This window comes from Neopsephotus bourkii, unplaced genomic scaffold (genome assembly GCF_033783945.1).
Source record: "Neopsephotus bourkii isolate Nb327-2 ecotype Australia unplaced genomic scaffold, CSIRO-AGI_Nbou_v1 NB_1749, whole genome shotgun sequence".
NCBI lineage: Eukaryota > Metazoa > Chordata > Aves > Psittaciformes > Psittacidae > Neopsephotus > Neopsephotus bourkii.
Window position 1 is genome coordinate 1086324 of NW_026902223.1, and position 25225 is coordinate 1111548.

Consider the following 25225-nt stretch of genomic DNA (forward strand, 5'->3'; position numbering starts at 1 on the left):
GGGGCCGTGCACGAGGGGCACCGGAGCAAAACGGGGGCTCGCTGGGGATACCGCGGGGTAAAGCGGGGGGCCCTGGCCGCGCGCTCACGTTCTCCTTTCTCTCTGTCCCTTGCTCCAGGAGCGGAGGATGAGCCGGGAGCCCCGGCGCGGAGCGCGGCACGCCGCCACCGGAGCCAGCCCGCCGCGGCGCTGAGGCTCGCCCAGGAGCCGGGTCGGTGTCCGGCCGTGCCCGCCGCCGGCAGCGCCCGGGCAGCACCGGCGTGTCCCCGGCATGGACGGCCGTGAGTTCGCTCCCCCGCCGCGGCTGCTGTCGGAGCGGGGCAGCCTGGGCCACCGGCACGGCGCGGGGCGCGTAGCGGGCTCGGCGCACGGGGCCGTGCAGCCCAGCGGCCACTTCCAGCCCACCAAGTACTTCCCTGCGCCCATCACCATGGCCACGCACACAGGTCAGAGCCGGACGCGGTGTGTGGGGCTGGGAGGGACGCGGGGGTCCGAGCACACGGCACCGGGGGGGGGGGGGGGGAGTGCTCATCGTCCCCTTTGTGCCGATGCCGCTGTCACCGCGCCCGGTGGCTTTGGGGCGCGAGGTCTCACGTACACGGGGGGTATTTCCCTGCTTTACCGGCGCGGGAGGAGCGTGGTTCCCGGGTTGGCTCCGCGCGATCCCGGTGCCTGGACAAGGAAGCGTTTTGTGGGTGAACAAGGAGGCCGTTATGCGCGGGGCCGGCGCGGCAGTGCCGTGGTGCGGCGGGGAAAGGTCAGCGAGCACCGGCTCTATATAAAGCCCCGAAGCATCAGGGGGAGAACGGGGTTGTAGCTGGCGGAGCCGGACAAAGCGCGGCACACGCGGCCCAGCCTGGTACGGCCCAACCGCTCCGGCAGCGGGATGGGGCTCGCCGGATCCGGCCGCTGCGCCGGTATCCGTGGCTTTGTCTGCAGCGGGCGCTCGGCTGCGGCCGCTCAGGGTTAAGGCGGGGAGCACGGCACATAGGGGAGCCGCTCTCCTGCCGCCGAGCTCCGGGATGGAGCCGAAGCGGGAGCGGGGCCGATGCCGTGAGCGGCGTTGCCGGCTCGGCACAGGCGGGTTTCTCGCCGCGGCGGCAGCGCCGGTTTTTGTCGCCGCCTTGATGAGCTGTGAATACTAATAAAATTCTATCTGCTTTAATGGGATTACAATTAGTGCGTGGATTAGGGCGGGGGGCACGGCCCGGCCGGCGCGGGGCGAGGGGGGGGGGGCTGCCCACGGCTCCGGTACGGACATGGAAACCGCGGGGCACCGGGGGGTGCCGGGGAGGCGGCGCCGGATCGGGCCCGGACCGGGGCGGTTTCGCTTTGTGCCGGCGGCCCCCACGCTGCAGCCGGGCCCCCCGCAGGGCTGGAGGGGGGTCCCCGGGCTCCCTCCCCCAGTGCCCATCGCCGTGGTGGGGGATCGGAACGGGGGCTCGGCCCTTCTCTATGGTGACGGAGGGGGGGGGATCCCCGGGGTACGCCAGCGCCCGGGTGCCGCTGGCTTCCCTCTGGCTTCTCGCCGTGTCGGTGTCGCGGCGGCCGGACCCTCGCTCCCGCCGGGGCCTGGGCGACACATGGGAGCCCGAACGCAGCGGAGGTTGTTAAAATAACATGGATCAGGCTAAAAATACCGCGGCAGAAACTCGCCTGGAAGGGGAAAAAAAAAAAAAAAAGAGAGAGAAAAAAAAAAGAAAAACAAAAAAAAAAAAGGAGAAAAAAAAAAAAAAAAAAGGAGAAGCCAAACCCAACAACAGAAAGAGCTAAAAATATTCCCGGCTTTGGCAGGGCCGGCACAGCCGGAGCCCTTCCCGGCGAGCTGCCGGGAACGCTGCTTGGAGCCCGCAGCGCTGCGAGCCGAGCGCCCCGAGCGGCCCAGGGCTGGACCCCGACCCCGGCACCCCCCGTGTGCCCCCCACCGCGGCCGTGCCGTGGGGCCGGGAGCGGCGGCAGCCGTAATTAACGCCTGGGATTGATAATTACCCCACCCAGCAAAGAAAGGCAGCCCGCGGTTTGCCGGCGCGGCACGCGGCAGCCCCGGGGTACCGGGGGGGGGGGTCCGGCCGGGCTCCCCCAAACGGCTCCGGGACTACACCTCCCAGGAGCCTTTGCCGGGGGCCGGAGGCTGCCCTGGGAAGGGGCGATATAAAAGTGTTCCTCTTGCGTTGATTAAAGCCGTAATTCAGCCCCACGCGTGCCTATTGCAAACAAATGCTTCGCTTTGCGCCTGGTTTTGGCACCGGGACCATGCAAATGATGGCACTGGGGGCCCGGAGAGTGGGGAGCCACGGCCCTGCCCACGGGTGGGGAGGGGGAGTTTGGAGACCCCCGGGGTTACCGGGGAGGGGTGAAGCCTCTGATCCCCCCCTCCATCGTGGCACGGCCCGGCTGGGGGCCGTAGTCCCATTGCCCCGGCACAGTGTGCCGAGCAGGGCCGAGGGTCCTCAATGTCCTCCCCATGGTCGTGGAGGGTGGGAAACTTCGGCAGAGGCTCGGCCGAGCCAAAGCTTTATTCTGGGGCCTCAGGTTTTGCCCTTGTGATGGTTTTCTGGGCTAACACAGAGTGGAGACCGTGGCTGTGTCACCGCGACGGAGCCCTCGGTGCACTGCACCGGGGTGGCTCATGAGCACCGGGCTCTGCCGGCAGCACCACGGCGGTGTGGGTGGGTGTGCGGCTTCCCCCCGTCGGTGCTGCTTTGCACACCGGGGCCGGTTCACGTCTAGCTTGGCCGCGGTGGTTTGCCACGGCATCCGGATGAGCTCCGGCAGCTGTCCCCCATCCCTGTATTATGTTGCCATCGGGTGCCAGCGCTGCTCCACGCCGCAGCTTCCTCACTGAGGACTGAAGCCGGGGTCTGGTGAGGGGCTGTGAGGCCGCGGCACGGCTGCGGCGTGGAGCTCCGTGTCCCCCAACCGGCACCGCGTGCCAGCGCCGCCGCATGCGCCGCGTCTTAAAAAGTAGGTGTCAAAGTTAAACCAGATTCTGAGATGAACTCGGCTGCTCCTCGTTAGCCACACTCGCGCCATTGTGTCCGGTGAGACCCCCCGATCCCATGGAATCACCCCGCAGTGGTTTCATCGGTTGGGTAGTGATGAGCTGGGTTCGTGCTGAGACGCTGCTGCACGCCAGGGCCCAGGGGGATGTGCTGCCGAGCATGGCCTGATCCAGCATCTCCGGTCATTGCCAGTGAACGCGGTGATTGGGCCAAACTGGGGGACTCTCAGTCCCTGGCCTTTGCTCCCATCCCTGCACCCCTGGTGCTGCCTGACTGGGGGGGGTCCTGTGCTGGGGAGCCTGTGCCGCCGGTTCCATGGGGAGACTGGGGGTGTGGACAAGCTCTGTAGAGCATTAAGGTACCCCTTTGGGCCTCTCATCTCCTAGGGACTCCCCACTCCCCCCCCCCCATCTGTGGTGTCCCCATTGTCCCCCCCATCCGGTTGATGGCAGTGATCCACGACAGGCGAGCGGGGAATTACGGCGGGCCATAAAAATAGCGGGATTTGGCAATTGGGTGAGTGTGGATTCACACGGGCTGCGCCCCCCCCCGGCCCCCTCCCCGCCGTAAATAAACACGCACCCAATAAGCTCATTCTTGGAGTTCTTCGTTATCCGCTCCCTAAAGCGAAACAGATGGGCACAGTGTGGCCTTGCTGCCTGCACCCTGCCTGGCCTACTGCCCTGCCTGCACCCTGCCTGTCCTACTGCCCTGCCTGCCCCACTGCGTCACCAGCCCCATTGAGTGCTGGTGAGCCCCGTTCCCAAGGGGATGGGACGGGTCCTCCCAGCCCGTTGGGGTTGCTCCGTCCCGCTCCATGCATGGGAAACCCAGACCACACGGGTGTGATGCTTGCAGGGGAGCCCCAAGTTTTGGGGGGTTCCATTGGGGTTGCTCCATCCTGCTCCATGCATGGGAAACCCAGACCACATGGGTGTGATGCTTGCAGGGGAGCCCCAAGTTTCAGGGGGTTCCATTGGGGTTGCTCCATCCTGCTCCCTGCATAGGCAGCCCAGACCACATGGGTGTGATGCTTGCAGGGGAGCCCCAAGTTTCGGGGGGTTCCATTGGGGTTGCTCCATCCTGCTCCATGCATGGGCAGCCCAGACCACATGGGTGTGATGCTTGCAGGGGAGTGCATGAGCCCCAAGTTTCGGGGGGTTCCATTGGGGTTGCTCCATCCTGCTCCATGCATGGGCAGCCCAGACCACATGGGTGTGATGCTTGCAGGGGAGTGCATGAGCCCCAAGTTTCGGGGGGTTCCATTGGGGTTGCTCCATCCTGCTCCATGCATGGGCAGCCCAGACCACATGGGTGTGATGCTTGCAGGGGAGCCCCAAGTTTCGGGGGGGTCCATTGGGGTTGCTCCATCCTGCTCCGTGCACGGGAAGCCCAGACCACATGAGTGTGATGCTTGCAGGGGAGTGCATGAGCCCCAAGTTTCGGGGGGTTCCATTGGGGTTGCTCCATCCTGCTCCATGCATGGGCAGCCCAGGCCACATGGGTGTGATGCTTGCAGGGGAGTGCATGAGCCCCAAGTTTCGGGGGGTTCCATTGGGGTTGCTCCATCCTGCTCCATGCATGGGCAGCCCAGACCACACAGGTGTGATGCTTGCAGGGGAGCCCCAAGTTTCGGGGGGTTCCATTGGGGTTGCTCCATCCTGCTCCATGCATGGGCAGCCCAGACCACATGGGTGTGATGCTTGCAGGGGAGCCCCAAGTTTCGGGGGGTTCCATTGGGGTTGCTCCATCCTGCTCCATGCATAGGCAGCCCAGACCACACGGGTGTGATGCTTGCAGGGGAGCCCCAAGTTTCGGGGGGTTCCTTGGGCTGCTGTGACCCTAGGACCCTTTGGGCCCTTCCCAACCCATTCCCATGATCCCAGCCCACACCATGCTTGCGGCTGCTCCTAAAAGGGAGCATTGCAAACAGCGTGCATGGGGTGTGCAAACGGGAGCATGCACCGGGCACCGGGCACCGTCCCCGTGAGCCCCGGTGCGAGCGCGCGGCTTCCCGGCGGCTCCATCCTCCCCTTCCCTCCGCCGAGAGCCGACAGCTTGCGAGTGGCACTTAGCACGGAGCGGCTGCCGTGTGATTACCCATCGGATAACGTTTTAATTGTAGTGCTGGCACTCTGTCAAGCTCATTTGAACCGCATTTCAATATCACGGCATTTATTTAGTGCCATAACAATATGGATTAATCTTAAATTATAACACCGAGGAAATTATATTACACTTATTTCTCATTTGGCAAATATTTAACGGGGCGGCGTGGGTTGCAAAGCACAACGGGGGGGGGGGGGGTTGGGGGTCACATCCTGGTCTAGGGGCTGGGGGTGGCAGGTCCTTGGGGTGCCAGGCCTTGGGGACGCGGTGCGGGAGGGTCCCTGCCAGCTCCCGCCGTCCCCACATGGGTATTAGGAATGTTCCAGCCCCGAAATAGCCGAGGGAGTAACTCAACCCCACACACGTCCCGGGGCCGTCACCGTGCCCAGGCGTGTCCCGGGGGGGGGGGGGGTGTGCACCCCCCAGCTTCCTTTATGGTGCCCATAAATCCTGGGGTGCAGCTCCCAAATTCCATGGGGGATCCTGGAGAGGGGATCCCCCCCATTCCCAGCAATGAGGACCCCACTGCCATCCCATAACCTGCCAGGCCGGAGTGACCCCCCCATGGGGCTGCAGCCCCCCCACTTGCTGGCTCGGGGAACTTCCCATCATCCCAGCACATTCCCATCTGTGAGCGGGGGCGAGGAGCAGCTTGGGGCGGGGGTCACCCCTCGTTGTCCCCCCCAATCCCCCCGTTTCCATCCCGCATCCCCAGTGCTGTCGGTGCGGTTGTGCTGTCACACATGAGGCCAGGGTGAACCCCCCCCAAGCCCCCGGTTCTGGTTTGGTGCTGGGGGGGAAGCGCCTTCACATCCCTGTTCTTAACCCTTTGCTCCAGCTGCTGCCTCCCCCCAGCCCCATTTGGGGGGTCCTGGGTGCCAACAGCCCCAAAACTCACCCACCCCTTCCCCTGCCTCAGTGTCCCTGCTCGGGGCAGTGTGGCGTGGCTGTGGCTGTGCCAGACCTGCCGGGGTTTCCACCCTGGTCCGTATGGCCCCCAAAACCCCACCGGCGCCCCATGGCCCCCCCATCCCTCAGTGCTGGCACCCAGTGAGGGCGGGTTTGTTGCCGGCTGTGCCGGTGCAGAGGGGGGGAGCAGGCGGCGGTGCTGGTGGGGCTGACTCACAGCACTGGCCATGGGGAGCCTGGCCAGGGAATTCCCAGGCTGTCGGTGCCGGGGGGCCGGGGTGGGACCCCGCAGCCCATCTGCGCGGTGCTGGCATCCGGCCCCATGGTGCCGGCCCCACCGCGGCGCAGGCTCATCCTGTACCGGTGACCTGAGCTGGGCATGGGCTCAGGGACCCTTCCTTGTCCTCGCTGGCGAGGGTCAGAGCAGGGGGGCTGCGCCCTGCCCCGTGCCGAGCCGAGCCATGCCAAGCAGTGGGTGGGAATGGCAGGGCCGGCGCGCACCGGGGGATCCATCCGTGCCAGTGGCTGTGAGTCAGCGGGTGGGAGCTGTGGGGAGCGGCGGCCGTGGCCCCGCCATTCCCGCCGGGATGCATCGCGCCAGCCAGGCCCCGCCGCCGTCGGAGCAGCGGGAATGGCGTTGGGGGGAGAGGGGGGGGGAATGGATGTGATTCTTTTACAGCCTGGTTCACAGCTTCCAGAAAAGGCTCGTTCTGGAAACCTCGGCTTCCTGCCCGGCACAGCCGCCCGGCACGCTGCCGGCTCCACACCCCGCGCCGGGGCTCGCCGCAGCACCGCAGTGGGCAGCTCCGGGCACGGCTCCTTCGGGATGCATAGGGATCCCAGCGGGATGTGCCCACCCATCCCAAGGGGTGTGTGCGGAGCTGGGGGTGCTGGTTCCCAGGGTTGAGCCGTGGCCCCGACCCACGCGCCCCTGCCCCATCCCGGTCCCCGGCCGGCGTAGGAAGGAGCGAGCTGCCTGAAACCACATCCCGACACTCATCCCAGAGGCATCCCGGAGGGATTAGCTGGGGAGCGTGGGCCGGCTTAGAGAGCAAAGCATCGCTTCCTGCCCCGGCCGGGCGGCCGGCCAGCCTGGGCTGCTCCGCACCGCGCCGTGCCGAGCCGTGCCGGGCAGGGACCGAGCGGCCATGGCCCCGCCAGCCCGTGCTGGCACACACGGATGTGGGGAGCGGGTTCAAGCAGTGAGGAGTGGCCGGGCCCCCCCTGCCCCGGCTCCCACCCGGCCGCTGGCCACCGGCTCCCATGTTTCCACCATGACCTCACAGCTTGGCCGGGATGCGGAGCAGGATGGGGAGCGCCGGACGGTGCCTCCCCGGGGGGTGCCGGTGGCCCCCCCAGGCTGTGGGTGAGGCCGCCAGGGTCAGGGTTGGGGCTGTGCCCCTGCCCTGTGCTCCCCACGCCGGCCGTGTCCCCCACACGTGTGCACACGTGGGGCTTTGTCCCCTTTGCAGTGACCCAGCCCCGGAAGCTGCTGCCCCGGTCATGGGACGATGTTCCCGTGTCCCCATCCTTCCTGCCACCGGGGCACTGGCATTGGGATGCCGGTGCTGGCAGTGGGATGGCCCAGGTCAAGCTGGCACGGTGCAGCACAGCCAGGGCTCTGCTGAGGTCCTGGCACCGGTGTCCTGCAGCTGCCAATGGATCCAGAGCATGGGAAGCACACGCATGTGCAGAGCCTCCCATGTGCCAGCACATGTGTGTGCCGTGGGTCACGGTACTGGTGCCCCTTGTGCCTCACACGCTCTGGTGCACGAGGGACGTGAGGGGTGTGCATGCACGGGGGTTTGATCACGTACAGGACACGCGTGCCCGAGGGATGCGCACATGCAGCGAGGGCTGTGCACACGCGTGTGCATGCGTGTGTGAGCGTGGCGGGGGGGGCGCGTGTCCACGGGCAGCCCTCCCTGACTCTGTCCTCTCCCACCGCAGCCGGCAGCGGCCTGATGGGGAATGCTCCCGCCTCGTCCTTCATGGGGGGCTTCCTGAGCAGCAGCCTGGGCTCGGGGGGACCCAGCCACCCTGGGGGCCCCGCTGCGTCCCCCCCGGAGCCGGCCTTCTGCGGGCCCCACTCCGGCACCTCCCAGATCTGGTTCTCGCACTCCCATGAAGGTGAGTGGAGCCGCGCCCCGGGTGGGGGGGACGCGGTGTCCCAGCAGGGAGTCCCCACGCACACCCTGCTCCACGGCTGAGGCCGGGCCAGCTCGTGTCACTGGTGATGAGCGAGGGGTGCCCCCCCCTTCCGCATGGGGACCCCTGTGCAGAACACTGTGGGGACCCTATAAGGGCAGCCATGGTTATACACCCCCCGCCGTGGTGGGGAGCGGGGGCTCCGGTGTCCTGGTGCTGCCCCACGGCCACACCGGTGTCCCCGTCCCCACCTGAGCATCCGGAGCGAGCCCCGATGGAGTTAAGGAGCGGGAGGTGGTGCTGGCGCGGGGCCCTGGCAGCCGGCCCGGCTGGTAGTTTGACCGGCTGCCAGCTGGCTCCCGGCGAGCCGGGGGGGCGCGGGGGGGTCCGGGCAGCGTGCGCGGCTCCGGTGATGGACAGCCCGAGCGCGCCGGGAACCGGCCTGCAGCCGCACCGGGTGCCGCAGGGGGGGGGCTCAGCCTTAGGGTGAGGGGGGCATCCCTGGGATGGAGATCACAGGCCCCCAGGAGATCGTTTATGGCCGTGGTGCTGTGCATGGTGATGCCATGGGGGCCGTGTGCCCTGACTGCTGCCCTCACCCCCAGCCCCGGGGTACCCCCGCTTCTCCGGGAGCCTGGCCTCCACCTTCCTGCCCATGAGCCACTTGGACCACCACGGCAACAGCAACGTCCTCTACGGCCAGCACCGCTTCTACGAGAGCCAGAAAGGCAGGTACCGGGGTCCCAGCGCGGCGCACGGGGCCGCTGCAAGCTCTGGGGCTGGCTGGGGTCCCCCCCCCCGTGGGTGAACGCGTCCCCGGTGCGGCAGGGGCCGGTACAGAGGCCACGGTGTGGGGCTGGGGATGCAGCGGTGGTGCCGGGTCCCCGGGGAGCCGCGGGGCCGGCGGGCGCAGGGTGCTGGGCACCCGTCCCAGCGCCGCTCCGGCTTCTCACAGTGTTGTGGCGGGTGGTTAATGGGGAGCATTGTTTGGGTGGGAAACGGAGCTAATGAGGCCGTGCTTCCCCCGCGCTCCTCCCCTGCAGCGGGGCACGGGAGCTGCTGGGTGAGGGGCTCACCCCGTGCCATCCCCTCCAGATAACTTCTACCTGCGCAACCTGCCCGCACAGCCCGCCCTGCTGCCCACCGGCCACGGCTTCCCCGGCATCGCCCGCGCTGCCCCCGGGCCCCCCGCCGGCTCCTGCAGCCGGGAGCGGGACGCCGGAGCCCTGCCCAAGACCCCCAAGGACTACGACCGCTTCCTGGCAGGCAAGGACAAGGTGGCCAAGGGGGACCCCAAGGAGCGGCCGCCCGAGGAGGACCCCAAGGAGCAGCGGCACAAGGCGGTGCTGCCGGTGCCGCCGGATGGGCACTGCAAAGAGGGGCTGCCCGCGCGGGGGGCTGGCGACGGCCGCCCCAAGCACCTCGCGTCCTGCCTGCTGGGTGCCAAGGGGGGGCTGGAGGGTGATGGCGGCCGCACTGTGCTGCCCAGCTGTGCCGGCAGCGCCATGCCCCGCGCCGGCCGCTGCAGCGCCAAGGAGCCGTGCCGGGGCGAGCGGGAGCCGGGCACCGCCGAGGTGCCGCAGCCCTACGGGGACTGCGTGGAGCGGCGGCAGATGCTGCACCACGCCGTGTCCTACGCGGTGCCCACGGCCCCGGCCGCGCTCGGCCCCGCCGCCGGCTCCTTCCCGTGCCTGCAGCTCCACGCCGGTGCCGAGGTGCTGTGCCCGCTGCCGGAGCCGGCGGGGCGGGAGCTGAAGCTGAGCGGGGCCACGCTGGTGCCCTCGGTTGGGCACCTCACGGACAAGAGCCGCTCCTTCCAGGTGTCGGCGGAAGCGGGCGGGATGGAGCGTGCCGAGGGCAAGGAGCGGCACGGGGAGGTGGGGACCGAGCCCGCGGCTGCCTACGGGGGCCCCTTCCACCACCCGCTGAAGGCGGAGGGGCCGGCGGAGCGCAGGATGGAGTGGGGGGGGCCTGGAGCCCGGCTGAAGGGGCTGGAGTACCTGGGAGGGGGCGGCGCTGAGGGGCCCCCCTTCTCCGGCCGGGGAGCACCCAAGGGTGCTCTGGAGAAGGGCTACTTCGAGGTGCCGCCGGCACCCGACTGCTCCCGCGCACCCCGCCCCGACCCCCTGGGCGTCCGCGTCGGCCCCTCCTGCTGCACTTTAGAGAAGGGCCCCCCCAAAGAGCCCGCTCCAGTGCCGGCACCCCAGAAGGTGGCGCGGATCCGGCACCAGCAGCACCCCGAGGCTGAGGCGGCCGCCGCCGGCCCCGAGGGCAAGCGCAAGCCCCTGGAGCTGAGCGCCCTGGGCTATGGGGCCCCCCCGCTGCCCCCCTGGGGCGTGCAGGGCCAGGGGCCCTCCCTGAGCGTGGCGGAGGAGCGGAAGGGGCCGTACCTGGACCCCTTCGGCACGAGTCTGCAGCAGGCTGCGTTGATGACTCAGGGGCCGGTGCTGGGCCAGGAGGTGCCGACGGCCCCGGACGAGGTCTCGGCCATGAAGAACCTGCTGAAGTACAGCAACCAGGCGCTGCTGGGGGGGCAGAAGGGACCCCCCTTCGTGGGGCTGGCGGGCGTCAAGGGCAGCTGCGCCCACCAGGACGCCAAATTCCCCCCGGGCAAGGGGCAGCCGGAGCTGGAGCGCCCGGACTGTGCCCGCGGCCGGGAGCACGAAGCGCTGGCCCCCGGCGAGGGCGAGGTGCGGCAGCCGCCCGTGGGCATCGCGGTGGCCGTGGCGCGGCAGAAGGAGACCCTGGGGCGGCCGGAGCCCTCCTACGGCAGCGCTGGGCGGCAGGGCCGGGCGGCCGCTGGCATCAAAGGTAAGGACCCGGGGCAGGGGCACGGGGATGGGGATGGGGATGGGTTTGGCAGTGCCGCACTGATGCCATCGCCCTGTCCCGGCGCAGCGGGCACGGCGCGGCCCATGCACCTCATCGACCTGGAGGCAGAGGAGGAGCGGGGCCGGCTCTGCGAGGAGCGCCTGGGGCTGCCGGCGCGGGAGCTGCTCCTCCAGTAAGTGCCCATAGGGGAGGGATATGGGGACCCCGTTGCGGGGGGGGGTACCCCATGGTGCGCGGTGCCGCCACGCCTCCTGTTCCCCCCTCTTCCCGCAGGGACAACAAGGAGCTGGTGGAGTTTGCTCGGATGCACCCGTCGGGGGGGTGTCCCGGGGAGCTGACCCCACACCTGATGATCGCTGGGGGGTCCTCGCTGCCGGCGGGGCAGCTCGGGGGGGACCCTGCCGCCCATGCGCACCCCGCACACACGCATTGGCTGCCCCGCACCCGCAGCCCCTCCATCTGGATGGGGGGACACTCCTATGGTCAGTGCTGGTGGCAAACGGAGGGGAGCGGGGTTGAATGGGTGCTGACCCCCCCCCCCCCCGGTGCTCACGGCTCCATGGCCCCGCAGGCATCGGGCACCCCGCGCTGCACCAGAACCTGCCGCCCGCCTTCCCCACCTCCATGCCCAGCACCATGCAGCCCGTGTTCCCCCTGTCCCAGGACCCCCCCGCACAGCTCGTCATCCTGCCCACCGAGCCCCCCGCCCATGGCACCCCACACACGCTGGGTGAGGCTGGCACCGGGCACCCCTGCCTTGTGCTGGGGGTTACTGTGAGGGGGGTTGTAATGGGGCTGGGGAGAAGGTGGGGTCCCCTGAGTTGCTTTTGGGGCTGCAGGGTGGGAAATGGGTCCCTGTGGGCTCTTTGGGGGGTGAAGGGTTGGGATGTGGGTCCTGTGGGTGCTTTTGGGTGTGCAGAGGTGGAAGATGGGGTCCCCATGGGTGCTGTTGGTCATGCAGGGGTGGGAGGTGGGGCCCTGTGGGTAATGCTGGAGATGCAGGGCTGGGATGGGGAGGCACCGCTGGGGTCTGCAGGGTGACCCCGATGCTGGTCCCCTGTTGACCCCCCCTCCCCTCCGGCAGCCGACGTGATGGACCAGGCATCCCTGTGGCCCCCCATGTACCCGGGCCGGGGCCCCAGCGCCCACCTGCAGCACACGGGGCAGCTGCCCGTGTACCCGCGCTCGCAGTTCCTGCGCCAGCAGGAGCTCTATGCCCTGCAGCAGCAGCAGCGGGCGGCGCAGGCCCTCGAGATCCAGCGCCAGGTGCACGGACAGGTACCCACAGCGGCGGTGGGGCTGGGATGCGGAGTGGGGATGTGGGAGATGCTGCTGTGAGAGATGTGGGGCACGGATGGGGATGCTGCAGCCAGGCAGCGGGGCAGGGGGTGGGATGTGGGTCTGGGCTGTGTGGAGCTGGGCAGGGCTGGTGGTGGGTCCCGTGTGCGCTGACCTCGGTGTCTCCCGCAGCGGAAGCCGGAGGAGCAGCCCCTGGAGCTGGAGGACGGGGGTCCCGAGAAGCCCCTCAAGCCCTCCCACAAAGCAGTTGCCTTAAACCCCCCGGCCAAGGGCCTGTCCTCGGCGGCGCCCGGGCCCCCCAAGCTGTCCCCTTGCTGCCACTCCCCGGCCCTGCGGCACCCGGCCAAGTGCCCCGTGACCCTGCCCGCGGCCCCCTGCACTTTACCCGTCTGCCCCGCCGCCAGCTCCGCCGTGGCCCCGCGCTCCCCGGCCGACAGCCCCCTGCCCGTCCAGAGCAAGGGCAGCGACGGCGAGGACAAGCGCGGAGAGGGGCAACCGCCCCGCGACTACCCCAAGTCCCTGGAGCCAGGTAGGACCGGGGCGGCGAGGAGGAGGAGGAGGAGGAGGAGGGCGGGCGATGGAGCCCCGTTGAGGGGCTCCCCGCTGAGCATCACCCGCTTTCCGCAGACCTGCCCCCCGGGTACAGCTACCCCTCAGCCGCCATGGGCTTCTCGGAGGCGCACTCGGCCGAGCCGGCCGATCCCGACACGATGCACGCCGGGTCCCCGCCGGCCGAGCCCGAGCAGTCCCGGACCTTCAGCCCCGCTGCGGAGGCGCTGCGGGAGCCGGGCCCCCCGCGGGAGCCGCCGCCGGCCGGGGGGGCCATGGGCGAGGGTCCCGGGGCTCTGCTGCACCGGCACCACCTCCTGCTGGCACCGGGACCCCTCTGCGGGGAGCGGGCCCCGGCGGGCACCGAGGAGCGGGCCCCGGTGCCCTGCGGGGCGCGGCGGGAGGCGGCGCAGGGAGCGCCGGAGCAGAGCCTGCCCGAGCAGCAGCGCCCGGCGCCTGCGGCCGCAGCCTCCCCGCTGCCCCCCGCTGCCGAGGAGGAAGAGGAGGAGGATGAAGAGGAGGAGGGCGGCAGCGGTGGCTCCGAGCCCGAGGACAGCTGCGAGGAGGAGGATGGGGACAGCCGCGGCGGGAGGCAGGGCTGCCCGGGCGGGCTGGAGGCGCTGATCGCCGCTGGCATCGACCTGGGGGAGCTGCCGGCCCTGGGATCACCCGCGGAGCCCCCCCCGGCGCCCCCATCGCCCGCCCCCTGCGCATCAGGGATCCCCGGCATCGCCCTGCTCAGCGAGCTCGCAGACCTGGAGCTGCGCCGGCGCCGCTGCGACCTGGCACTGGAAGGTGAGCGGTGACCGGTGCCCCCCCCCAGGGAACCTCCATCTCCAGCACCCCTGTCCTGCAGTTGCATGCCCTTGGTCCCCCTGCCTGCTGCATGCAGGGCGCAGGGTCATGCAGTGCGTGTGCAATGGAGGGGCCATGCAGCGTTTGCAAGCACACGGCTGCTCTTGCACAAGCAGGGTTGTGCAGGTCGGTGTGCAGTGAGAAGGTGTCTGAATGCGTTATTTGGCTGCATGGTCATGAAGGAGCTGCATGTATGTGGTGCCGATGTAGATACATGCATGCAGAGCAGTGCCCATGCAGTTACACACATGCAGAGCGGTGCCCATGCAGTTACACGCATGCAGAGCGGTGCCCATGCAGTTACACGCATGCAGAGCGGTGCCCATGCAGTTACACGCATGCAGAGCAGTGCCCATGTGGTTACACGCATGCAGAGCAGTGCCCATGTGGTTACACGCATGCAGAGCCGTGCCCATGCAGTTACATGCATGCAGAGCGGTGCCCATGCAGTTACACGCATGCAGAGCGGTGCCCATGCAGTTACACGCATGCAGAGTGGTGCCCATGCAGTTACACGCATGCAGAGCGGTGCCCATGTGGTTACACGCATGCAGAGCGGTGCCCATGCGGTTACACGCATGCAGAGCCGTGCCCATGCAGTTACACGCATGCAGAGCGGTGCCCATGCAGTTACACGCATGCAGAGCGGTGCCCATGCAGTTACACGCATGCAGAGCGGTGCCCATGCAGTTACACGCATGCAGAGCGGTGCCCATGCAGTTACACGCATGCAGAGCGGTGCCCATGCAGTTACACGCATGCAGAGCGGTGCCCATGCGGTTACACGCATGCAGAGCGGTGCCCATGCAGTTACACGCATGCAGAGCGGTGCCCATGCAGTTACACGCATGCAGAGCCGTGCCCATGCAGTTACACGCATGCAGAGCCGTGCCCATGCAGTTACACGCATGCAGAGCGGTGCCCATGCAGTTACACGCATGCAGAGCCGTGCCCATGCAGTTACACGCATGCAGAGCGGTGCCCATGCAGTTACACGCATGCAGAGCGGTGCCCATGCGGTTACACGCATGCAGAGCCGTGCCCATGCAGTTACACGCATGCAGAGCGGTGCCCATGCAGTTACACGCATGCAGAGCGGTGCCCATGCGGTTACACGCATGCAGAGCCGTGCCCATGCAGTTACACGCATGCAGAGCGGTGCCCATGCGGTTACATGCGTGCAGAGCCGTGCCCTGTCCAACCCTGCTCGCAGCCCGGGGCTCGGCTCCAGCGCTGGCTCCAGGCAGGCGCTGGGATTCCCTCCCGGCTCGGCTTCCCCAGGGAATCCCGGGGGCCCCGGCAGGGAGGGGCCGCCTCGTCCTGGCGCATCCCCAGCGCTGCCGCGGGCGGGTGCTGGCGGGGCCCCGGGCGCTCGGGGCCGTGCGGGGCCGGGGGTGGCCGTGGGGCCCCGCTCCCCGCCGCGCATGGGGCCGGATGGGTGCGTCACCGGGTCCCTCCCAGCGCCGGCCTTGGCTCTGCTCCGCAATGAGCTCATTGCTGGCCACTGCCACTCACCCGGCCCCGGCCCCCCCCACGGCTGCTGTGCAGTGATGCAGCACCAGCTGTGTGCCCAGTGTGACCCCAGTGCCATCCCCTGCATGACCCCAGTGCCACCTCCTGCATGACCCCAGTGCCATCCCCTGCATGACCCCAGTGCCACCTCCTGCATGACCCCAGTGCCATCCCCTGCGTGACCCCAGTGCCATCCCCTGCATGACCCCAGTGCCATCCCCTGCATGACCCCAGTGCCATCCCCTGCGTGACCCCAGTGCCACCTCCTGCGTGACCCCAGTGCCATCCCCTGCATGACCCCAGTGCCATCCCCTGCATGACCCCAGTGCCATCCCCTGCGTGACCCCAGTGCCACCTCCTGCATGACCCCAGTGCCATCCCCTGCATGACCCCAGTGCCATCCCCTGCGTGACCCCAGTGCCACCTCCTGCATGACCCCAGTGCCATCCCCTGCATGACCCCAGTGCCATCCCCTGCTGACCCCAGTCACCCCTGCGTGACCCCAGTGCCCCTCCTGCATGACCCCAGTGCCACCTCCTGCATGACCCCAGTGCCATCCCCTGCATGACCCCAGTGCCATCCCCTGCATGACCCCAGTGCCACCTCCTGCATGACCCCAGTGCCATCCCCTGCATGACCCCAGTGCCATCCCCTGCGTGACCCCAGTGCCATCCCCTGCATGACCCCAGTGCCACCTCCTGCATGACCCCAGTGCCACCTCCTGCATGACCCCACTGCCATCCCTCTGACCCAGTGCCACCTCCTGCATGACCCAGTGCCTCCCTCATGACCCCAGTGCCACCTCCTGCGTGACCCCAGTGCCATCCCCTGCGTGACCCCAGTGCCATCCCCTGCGTGACCCCAGTGCCACCTCCTGCATGACCCCAGTGCCATCCCCTGCATGACCCCAGTGCCACCTCCTGCATGACCCCAGTGCCATCCCCTGCGTGACCCCAGTGCCATCCCCTGCATGACCCCAGTGCCATCCCCTGCATGACCCCAGTGCCACCTCCTGCGTGACCCCAGTGCCATCCCCTGCATGACCCCAGTGCCATCCCCTGCATGACCCCAGTGCCACCTCCTGCGTGACCCCAGTGCCGTCCCCTGCGTGACCCCAGTGCCACCTCCTGCATGACCTCAGTGCCACCTCCTGCATGACCCCAGTGCCATCCCCTGCATGACCCCAGTGCCATCCCCTGCATGACCCCAGTGCCACCTCCTGCATGGATCCTGTGCCACCCCTATACTCAGTGCTACCCCCTGCATGACCCCAGTACTATTCCCTTCATGACCCCAGTGCCACCCCCTGCATGACCCCAGTACTATTCCCTTCATGACCCTACTGCCACCCCGGGGCACCCCATAGCACCCCCCGCCCCATAGACACCCCTTCTCATCCTGCTAGTGGTCCTACTGCATGCATGGGTTGCACCGGAGCACGTGTGGGGCAGTTGCAGGGGTCCTGGGGCACATCCTGCACCAGCCCCACCGACCTCCCATCCCGGCAGGGGAGGACGAGGACCTGCTGGCCTTCAACCTGCAGAACCTGGCCACGGTGGCAGCCGCCTGGTCCCTGGTGGAGGCGGCCGCCAGCCGGGAGAGCAGCCCCCCGGCACTGAGCCCCCTGCCCGCCTCGCCGCCGCCCCGCGCCCGCATCCCCCGCCGCAAGTACACGTGGACGCCCAAAGCCAAGGCCGTGAGTGTCTGTGGATGGGGGCTGAGCTGCGCCCGGGCTCTGCCCCACGGCCGGCTGCGAGCTGCCCGCCCCGTCCTGCCCCCCCAGGTGTGCCCGCTGAAGGCGGCCATCGAGCAGCTCAACACGCAGGAGGTGGAGGTGCGGATGCGCCTGGCGGAGCTCCAGCGCCGCTACAAGGAGAAGCAGCGGGAGCTGGTGAAGCTGCAGCGGCGCCATGACCATGAGTACGTCCCCATCCCCATCCCCATCCCATGGCAGGGAGCAGGGAGTTGGGGGAAGGCATCCATGGGATGGATGGCCCCATTGGTGCGATGAGTTTGGGCCCGTGCTCAGCCTGGCTCTGCTCTTGCCGCGGCTGCAGGCGTGATGAGAGCTCGCGGAGCCCGGCGCGGCGCGGGCCGGGGCGGCCGAGGAAGCGCAAGCACTGCAGCAGCGCGCTGGGCAGGGCCGAGAGCCGCAAGGTCAAGTGAGTGCCCGGGGATGGGGCAGCACCCATGGGGATGGAACTTGGGGGGGGGGGGGGGGGTCCATCCGGCCGCCCCATCGCATCCCCCATCACCCGCAGCCGCATCCCCATGGTGGGGGGGTTGATTGGATGACAGCACCGCGTATCCCCCCCCCATTCCCCACCGCCGAGCACGGGAGCAGCGTTGCATAAAAGCCTCTTTATCTGCGCCGTATAAAGCCATTGGTCACGCTGCAGCGGCGTTCATCGCTGCCGGCGCTTTATTATTACCCATTAGCCGCCCGGCGCAGCCGTTTCCCCACTCCCGGGCCCTCTATAATTGTCCTTCTCCACTACAAATTGCCTCTCCCGACAGGCCCATTTGCATAAATCCTCCGAGCGAGTCCAAACACGCTGGGAGCGCGCGTGTGCGCGCGGCCCCCGGCCCCCCCGGCCCTAATACCGGTTAAATCTGCGCTAAATGGGCCCTGCAATTAAGGCAGAAGGGAAAGGGGAAGGAAAAAATTAATCTCGAGGTTTTATGTCACAAAACATTAGTGAGAGAGTGAAGGTTATGGGGCGGGGGGGGAAGGGGGGAGGTGGTGGGTTGTGGTGGATGGGGGGGTGCAGGAGCCTGCTATGGGTGCAGGATGGAGGTGAGGGGTGCAGGATGCGGTTGGGGGTACGGGATCCGTCTGCGGGGTGCTGCTCCAGCCAGGGATGCAGGAGGTGCAGGACCCATCTGGGGGATGCAGGACCCATTCACCAGGGATGCAGGAGGTGCAGGGTCCATCTGGGGGATGCAGGACCTCCATCTGGGGGATGCAGGACCCATTCACCAGGGATGCAGGAGGTGCAGGATCCATCTGGGGGATGCAGGAGCCATTCACCAGGGATGCAGGAGGTGCAGGGTCCATCTGGGGGATGCAGGACCCATTCACCAGGGATGCAGGAGGTGCAGGGTCCATCTGGGGGATGCAGGACCCATTCACCAGGGATGCAGGAGGTGCAGGATCCATCTGGGGGATGCAGGACCCATTCACCAGGGATGCAGGAGGTGCAGGATCCATCTGGGGGATGCAGGACCCATTCACCAGGGATGCAGGAGGTGCAGGATCCATCTGGGGGATGCAGGAGCCATTCACCAGGGATGCAGGAGGTGCAGGGTCCATCTGGGGGATGCAGGACCCATTCACCAGGGATGCAGGGGTGAGGTTGGGGGTGTTGGGTGGGGGTGGGTTTGGGGTGGGGCCATTCACCAGGGATGCAGGAGGTGCAGGGTCCATCTGGGGGATGCAGGACCCATTCACCAGGGATGCAGGAGGTGCAGGATCCATCTGGGGGATGCAGGACCCATTCACCGGGGATGCAGGAGGTGCAGGATCCATCTGGGGGATGCAGGACCCATTCACCTGGGATGCAGGAGGTGCAGGATCCATCTGGGGGATGCAGGAGCCATTCACCAGGGATGCAGGAGGTGCAGGGTCCATCTGGGGGATGCAGGACCCATTCAGGGGTGGGGGTGGGTCCATCTGGGGGATGCAGGACCCATTCAGGGGTGGGGGGTCCCTCAGGCCCCGTGCCCACGGCGCGCTCCCCCCAGGGCAGTGAAGAGCAGCCTGTCCCTGCTGTGCGCCGAGCTGCGGGGGGACCCCGAGCCCAAGAAGAAGCGGAGCAAACTGTCCGAGGCCGCCTTCGGCAGCATCAAGGGCTCCCCGGTGAGTCCGGCATCCACCGCCGGTGACCCCCATCGCGGTGCTCGGGGGGGGGTGCCAGCCCCATCCCAACGTCCCCGTGCCCCGCAGGACAAGGTGCGGTGCAAGCAGAGCGGCTCGCAGGGCAAGCTGGCCTGCAAGGTGGCTCACAAGGTGTCGCAGCTCAAGCAGAAGGTGAAGAGCAAGGGGCTGCCCGCCGGCATCAGCCCCTTCCGCCGGAAAGACCCCAACCCCGGTGGCCGCATCCAGAAGAAGCTGTCGCGGCCCAAGAGCTCCAAGGCCACCAAGTACCAACCGCAGGACCCCGACCCCCGGCAGTTCAAAGGTAGGGATGGCATCAGGATGGGGGGGTCCAGGGCCTGGAATGGGGCTGAGGGTACCAGGGATGCATCCTAGTGTTTGGGAATGGGGCATGGGGGTGCTGCATCCCTGGGTGCACGGGGTCCCTCATTGCTGTCCCCTCCTCTTGCAGACGAGCACGATGAGGACACAGACAGCGAGGATGGTGACGATGAGCCAGGCTTGTCCCTGCCGCCCTCGGTGCCCATGGCCGTGCTCGGACCTTCCCCATCATCCGTGGTGAAGATGGAGGCCAACGAAAAGGCCAAGAAGAAGAAGGAGAGGCAGGGCCTGCTAGGTAAGGGGATGCAGCGGGACGGGGGCAGCGGGGATGGGTGGGCAGCCATGGGGTACCCTGACCCCCGCATCCCCCCCAGGGCCGTGCCGCCTCGGCAGCCCCGAGGGCGAGGTGAAGATCAAGCGGCGCCCGGTGAAGCCGGGCACGGGGAAGCTGGAGAAGGCGCCGGCGCGGCGGAAGGCGGCTGAGGAGGGCGGCAAGAAGAAGCTGAAGGCCAAGCCCAAGGAGAGCCTCCGGGCACCGGCCCCCAGCGGCTCCAGCGCCGCGGCCGCCGCCGGCAGCATCTTCGGCAGCGCTGACCCCCGGCACTATGGGGCGAGGGACGAGGGGGCTCGTCTGGCCAGCGAGAGGCTGAAGAAGGCCACGCGCAAGAGCAAGGTGCTGCAGTCAGCACTGAGGGTGAGTGGGGGGTACCATGGGGTGCTGTGGGTGGGGGGGCACCGCTGCATGCGCTGGGGATGCTGGGGTTGGGAGCGCTGATGAGCCCTATGTGGGTGTGTAGGGACTGGGGTGGGTGGGAGGCACCGTTGGGCCCCAAAGGGCTGGGGTCACTGTGGGGTCTCATGGTCCAGCTCTGACCCCCCCTTTCCCCGCAGCGGAAGAACGGGGCGCTCTCGCTGGCCCTGTCCCCCCGGAGCGCCAAGACCATCCTGAGCAAGGGCAAGAAGCTGGCCAAGGTGAAGAGCAAAGTGGGCACCAAGCAGGTGAGGGGAAGAGGCTGGACCCCCCCAAACCCCAGCACGGCCCCCCCCCCATGTACCCCTGAGCCCCCCACTGAGCCCAGTGCCCCGCAGTGCAAGGGCCGGGCGGTCAGCAAGCTGCTGGAGAGCTTCACCGTGGAGGACGACTTCGACTTCGATGACAACAGCAGCTTCTCGGAGGAGGAGGAGGATGCTGGGGGCTGCATGGCCGGGGGGGCGCGGGGGGGCCGCCGCTCGCCCCTGCCCCACGCCTGCGCCATCCAGAAGGAGGACCTGCGGGACGGGCTGCACATCCTCATCCCCAAGGAGGACAGCCTGCTCTACGCCGGCAGCGTCCGCACCATCCAGCCCCCCGATATGTGAGTGCGGGGGGAGGCTGCTGTGGCGATGGGGGGGGGGTCCTGGGGTAGGGGGTGCGGGTGCTGAGCCCCTCTGTGCGCCCCATCCCCAGCTACAGCATCATCATCGAGGGTGAGCGCGGCAACCGGCAGCGCATCTACTCGCAGGAGCAGCTGCTGCAGGAGGCGGTGAGCGGGGCAGGGGTCCTAGGGGGGGTCCCCATGCTCAGTGCCCCCCATGGACCCCAACACCCAGTTCCCCGCAGGTCCTCGATGTGCGGCCGCAGTCGCGCCGCAGCCTCCCCCCCGGCACCCGCGTCTGCGCCTACTGGAGCCAGAAATCCCGGTGCCTGTACCCGGGGAACGTGGTGCGAGGTGAGGAGCGGGTGAATGCAATGGGGGGGGGGTGTCGGGGGGCACGGCCCCATCCCACAGTCCCCCCCGTGCTGCAGGTTCATCCAGTGACGAGGAGGACGACGACCCCGAGGCGGTGATGGTGGAGTTCGACGATGGGGACACGGGGCACATCGCGGTGTCCAACATCCGCCTGCTGCCCCCCGACTTCAAGATCCAGTGTGAGTGCGCTGGGGGCTGCGGGGTTATGGGCAGTGGGGTGCAATGGGGCTGGCTCTGACCCCCGGCTCTGCCCCCAGGCACGGAGCCGTCCCCGGCGCTGCTGGTGTCCAGCTCCTGCCGCAGGACGAAGCGGTCGTGCAGCGACGTGGCCGCCCCCAGCGAGCTCCCCCCCGGCCTCTGCCCCGGCCACAGCGGCCCCGAGATCCCCAAGAGCTCGGGCAAGAAGGCGGCCGGCAAGGAGAAAAGCGGTAGGGGATGGGGGGGCTGCCACCGTGGAGCCCCTGAGCCGGGGCGGGAGGGAGGTGGCACCGGCAGCGCGGTGTGAGGGGTGGTGGGATGCAGGCAAGGATGCTGGGGTGTGGGCAAGAGCAGATGGGAGCAGGCAGGTAGAGGGGATGCAGGGAAGGATGGGGTGCAGGGGGTTGGGAGAGGGTTACGGCAGGATGCGGGAAAGGATGCTGGGATGCAGGTGTGGGCAAGAACAGATGGGAGCAGGCAGGTAGAGGGGATGCATGGAAGGATGGGGTGCAGGGGGTTGGGAGAGGGTTACGGCAGGATGCAGGGAAGGATGCTGGGATGCAGGTGTGGGCAAGAGCAGATGGGAGCAGGCAGGTAGAGGGGATGCAGGGAAGGACGGGGTGCAGGGGTTTGGGAGAGGGGGTTACGGCAGGATGCGGGAAGGATGCTGAGAGGGAGGTTGAAGGGAAGGAAGCTGGGATGCAAGGAAGGATGCTGGCATGGGGGAGGATGGGAGGCAGCAATGCAGACAGGAGATGAAGGGGTGCATAGGATCGGGAGCTGAGTAGGGCAGGATGCAGGGACAGATGCGGGGTTGGGATGGAGGAGAGGGCGACACAGGGCGCTGCAGTGATAGGGGATGGATGTAAAGCCACAGGGAAGGACATACAGGGACATGGGACAGTCCTGTGCCCATCCACCCGCTCTCCCTCGCGTGCCCCAGCCCCTCCTGACCCCCATCTCCCCACAGGCAAAGCCATGGAGGTGCTGTCGGGCAGCAAGGCGCCGGTGCTGGGGGACCCGTTCCTGTGCCGGCGCGGCGCGCCGCTGCTCAGCTGGTCGGCCGTGGCGCAGACGAAGCGGAAGGCGGCGAGCAAAGGCTCGGCCGTGCTGCAGAACCTCTTCCAGGTGAACGGCAGCGCCAAGAAGCTGCGCGCCAAGGAGGCCCTGTTCCCGGTGCACCACCACCACCACCACCACCTCGCGGCCCCCGTCTTCGGCAACGGCTTCGGCGCCGACTCCTTCAGCCGCATCGCCAGCTCTTACGCGTCCTTCGGCGCCGGCGCCGGGCTGGTGCTGCCGGCGGCACAGAAACTGCTGCGCTCCAAGAAAGCCGAGCGGCTGGAGGCGGAGATGGGCAAAAGCAGCCGGAGGAAGGGGGGCGGCGAGTACCTGGTGAAGCTGGACCACGAGGGGGTGACGTCCCCCAAGAACAAGGCCTGCAAAGCGCTGCTGCTGGCGGACAAGGACTTCGGGGCCAAGCTGGAGCGGCCGCTCTCCAGCCACGGCTACGGGCACGCGGCGCTGGGCGGCAAGGACCGGAAGGGGCGCGCGCCCGTGCATCAGTTGCCCGTGGGGCTGGCGCTGCGCAAGTACTCGGGGCAGGCGGAGTTCGCCCTGAACTGCGACAGCGACTGCCACAGCTCCTACTCGGACATGGATGAGGATGAGGAGCCGGGCGGGCTGGGCGCAGAGGTGCCCTCGCGCTTCATGACGCGGCTCTCGGTGTCCTCCTCATCCTCGGGCTCCTCCACCTCCTCCAGCTCCGGCTCCGTCTCCACCTCCAGCCTCTGCTCCTCGGACAACGAGGACTCCTCCTACAGCTCCGAGGACGAGGACTCGGCGCTGCTGCTCCAGACCTGCCTCTCGCACCCGGTGCCGGCGCTGTTGGCGCAGCCCGAAGCCCTGCGCTCCAAGGGCAGCGCGCCGCAGCGCTGCTTCCTCACCAAGGCGGCCGCCGCCGGCCCCAAGGCCAAGCTCAAGCTCAAGGAGGCCATCAGCTTCTCCAAAGCCAAAGAGTTCTCCCGGAGGCAGCGCCTGCCCTCGGTGGAAAACCGGCCAAAGATCTCCGCATTCCTGCCCGCGCGCCAGCTCTGGAGGTGGTCGGGGAACCCCACGCAGGTAGGGATGGAGCTGGGGGGGAGTGCTGGGAGTATGGGGCACGGTGCCTGGGTGTGCAGCACCAGGGATGGGCATGCATGGGATGGGTGCACTGGGCACAGCGCCGGGATGCTCAGTGTGTCTATGAGTGGATGGGTGCAGTGAGAGCATCCTGCCCTGGCAGCGCTGCTCCCCTGGGTGCCTGTGGGCGGTCAGAGCGGGTGCATGCGCGTTTGGGGATGGGGGGTCCATGCATCACCCCTTACACCCTCCCTTTCACCATTGCCCCCCCCCAGCGGCGGGGGATGAAGGGCAAGGCGCGGAAGCTGTTCTACAAGGCCATCGTGCGGGGCAAGGAGACGCTGCGCATCGGGGACTGCGCCGTGTTCCTCTCGGCCGGGCGGCCCAACCTGCCCTACATCGGCCGCATCGAGAGCATGTGGGAGTCGTGGGGCAGCAACATGGTGGTGAAGGTCAAGTGGTTCTATCACCCCGAGGAGACCAAGCTGGGCAAGCGGCAGAGTGATGGCAAGGTGAGGGCTGCGCTGTGTTGGGATGGGATGGGGGGCACACGGGTACCGGCGCGCAGGGATGGTGATGCCGGGCTGCGGTGCCGTTGCAGAACGCCCTGTACCAGTCGTGCCACGAGGATGAGAACGATGTGCAGACCATCTCCCACAAGTGCCAAGTGGTGGGGAGGGAGCACTACGAGCAGATGACCCGGAGCAAGAAGTACCAGGACCGGCAGGACCTCTATTACCTGGCTGGCACCTACGACCCCACCACAGGCCGGCTGGTGACCGCCGATGGGGTGCCCATCCTCTGCTGACCCCCATGGACAACGGGCAGTCCCCCTGGCACTTATGCAACGCCTGGGGTGGCCATGGGGGGGGGGGACACACAGGGGGTGTCATCGTCGCAGGGGGGGGGCTCCCCTACAAGCCATACTTTTCCCTAGTACCTCTGACTGTTTGCCAGCAGGTAAAGCAGAAATCAGGTGTGTTGTTCTATTTATTTTGCTTGTAAATATTGTATTTCTTCCGGGAAGTTTTATGGATTAAAAAAAAGAAAAAAATGGACAAAAAAATCCAACACAAAAAGAAAAAACCACAAAAAAACCACGGAATTATTAATAATATGGGGTTGGGGGGGTGATCCCGTTTCAGTGCACTGTATCCCCCAGCCTGGCTGGGACGAGGCCAGCGGGGCAGCGCTGATGGAGGGGGGGCTGCGGATGGATGGATGGATGGGGTCCCCCCCCCGGCCCCAGTGCAATAGCGGGGTGGCCGCGGTGCCGGGGGACGCTGGCTCGTCCCGCCGAGCCCTGCCCGCTGCTGCCCCGCGCTGTAAATGTGTACAGGGGGGTTTTCCAGTGTAAACACTACCGAGAAACACACAAAATGGGGCAAAAAAAAAAGAATAAAGAAAAAAGGAAAAAAAAAAAAAAAGGGGGTTAAAACACAAAGGTTTTATGAGCAGCAAACTCTATGTAAAGGCCTTTTAGTATGGAACTTTTTTATTGATAACTTGGCTTATGAATAAATATATGAACCGTTGGTTGCCGGTGCTGGCTCTGCCTCCGTGTCCCTCCTGGGGTGGGCCCTGCATCTCCCCCCCCAACCCGGTACCCACAGCTCAGTGCAGGCAGGGGATGGGCAGGGGGTGAAACCCGTGCTGGGGGTCCTGGGGGGGCCTAGGATGTGGTGAGGATGGGGAAGGGGTGGAGGAAGAGACGGGAGGAATGCAAGCAGAGATGCAGGCAGGGAGAGGGGAAGGGATGCAGG

The 25225-nt window shown here is 67.7% G+C and overlaps 3 protein-coding genes across 4 annotated transcripts in view; 2 read left to right on the forward strand and 1 right to left on the reverse strand.

Annotated features, from left to right (window-relative positions):
* BAIAP2 (BAR/IMD domain containing adaptor protein 2) overlaps nt 1–10273 on the forward strand; it is a 140122-nt gene extending 129849 nt beyond the window's left edge. For both annotated transcript variants that reach the window (XR_009729043.1, XM_061377294.1), the window contains one exon: nt 10250–10273. The gene's annotated coding sequence lies outside the window, so the exon portion shown is untranslated. The remainder of the gene's footprint in view (nt 1–10249) is intronic.
* Nucleotides 1–25225, reverse strand: part of SLC38A10 (solute carrier family 38 member 10) — a 129075-nt gene that overhangs the window by 41848 nt on the left and 62002 nt on the right. The window lies entirely within an intron of this gene.
* Nucleotides 257–24307, forward strand: BAHCC1 (BAH domain and coiled-coil containing 1). The gene is made up of 26 exons (XM_061377309.1): nt 257–446; nt 7971–8150; nt 8774–8896; nt 9264–10979; nt 11067–11172; nt 11274–11482; nt 11572–11730; nt 12085–12278; nt 12471–12828; nt 12927–13643; nt 16724–16911; nt 16999–17135; nt 17273–17377; nt 18960–19074; nt 19162–19396; nt 19544–19708; nt 19788–20107; nt 20305–20412; nt 20503–20768; nt 20861–20936; nt 21014–21122; nt 21200–21322; nt 21401–21571; nt 22312–23462; nt 23738–23974; nt 24064–24307. The coding sequence occupies exons 1-26, from the start codon at nt 272–274 to the stop codon at nt 24268–24270; spliced, it is 7650 nt and encodes a 2549-aa protein (XP_061233293.1). The 5' UTR covers nt 257–271; the 3' UTR covers nt 24271–24307.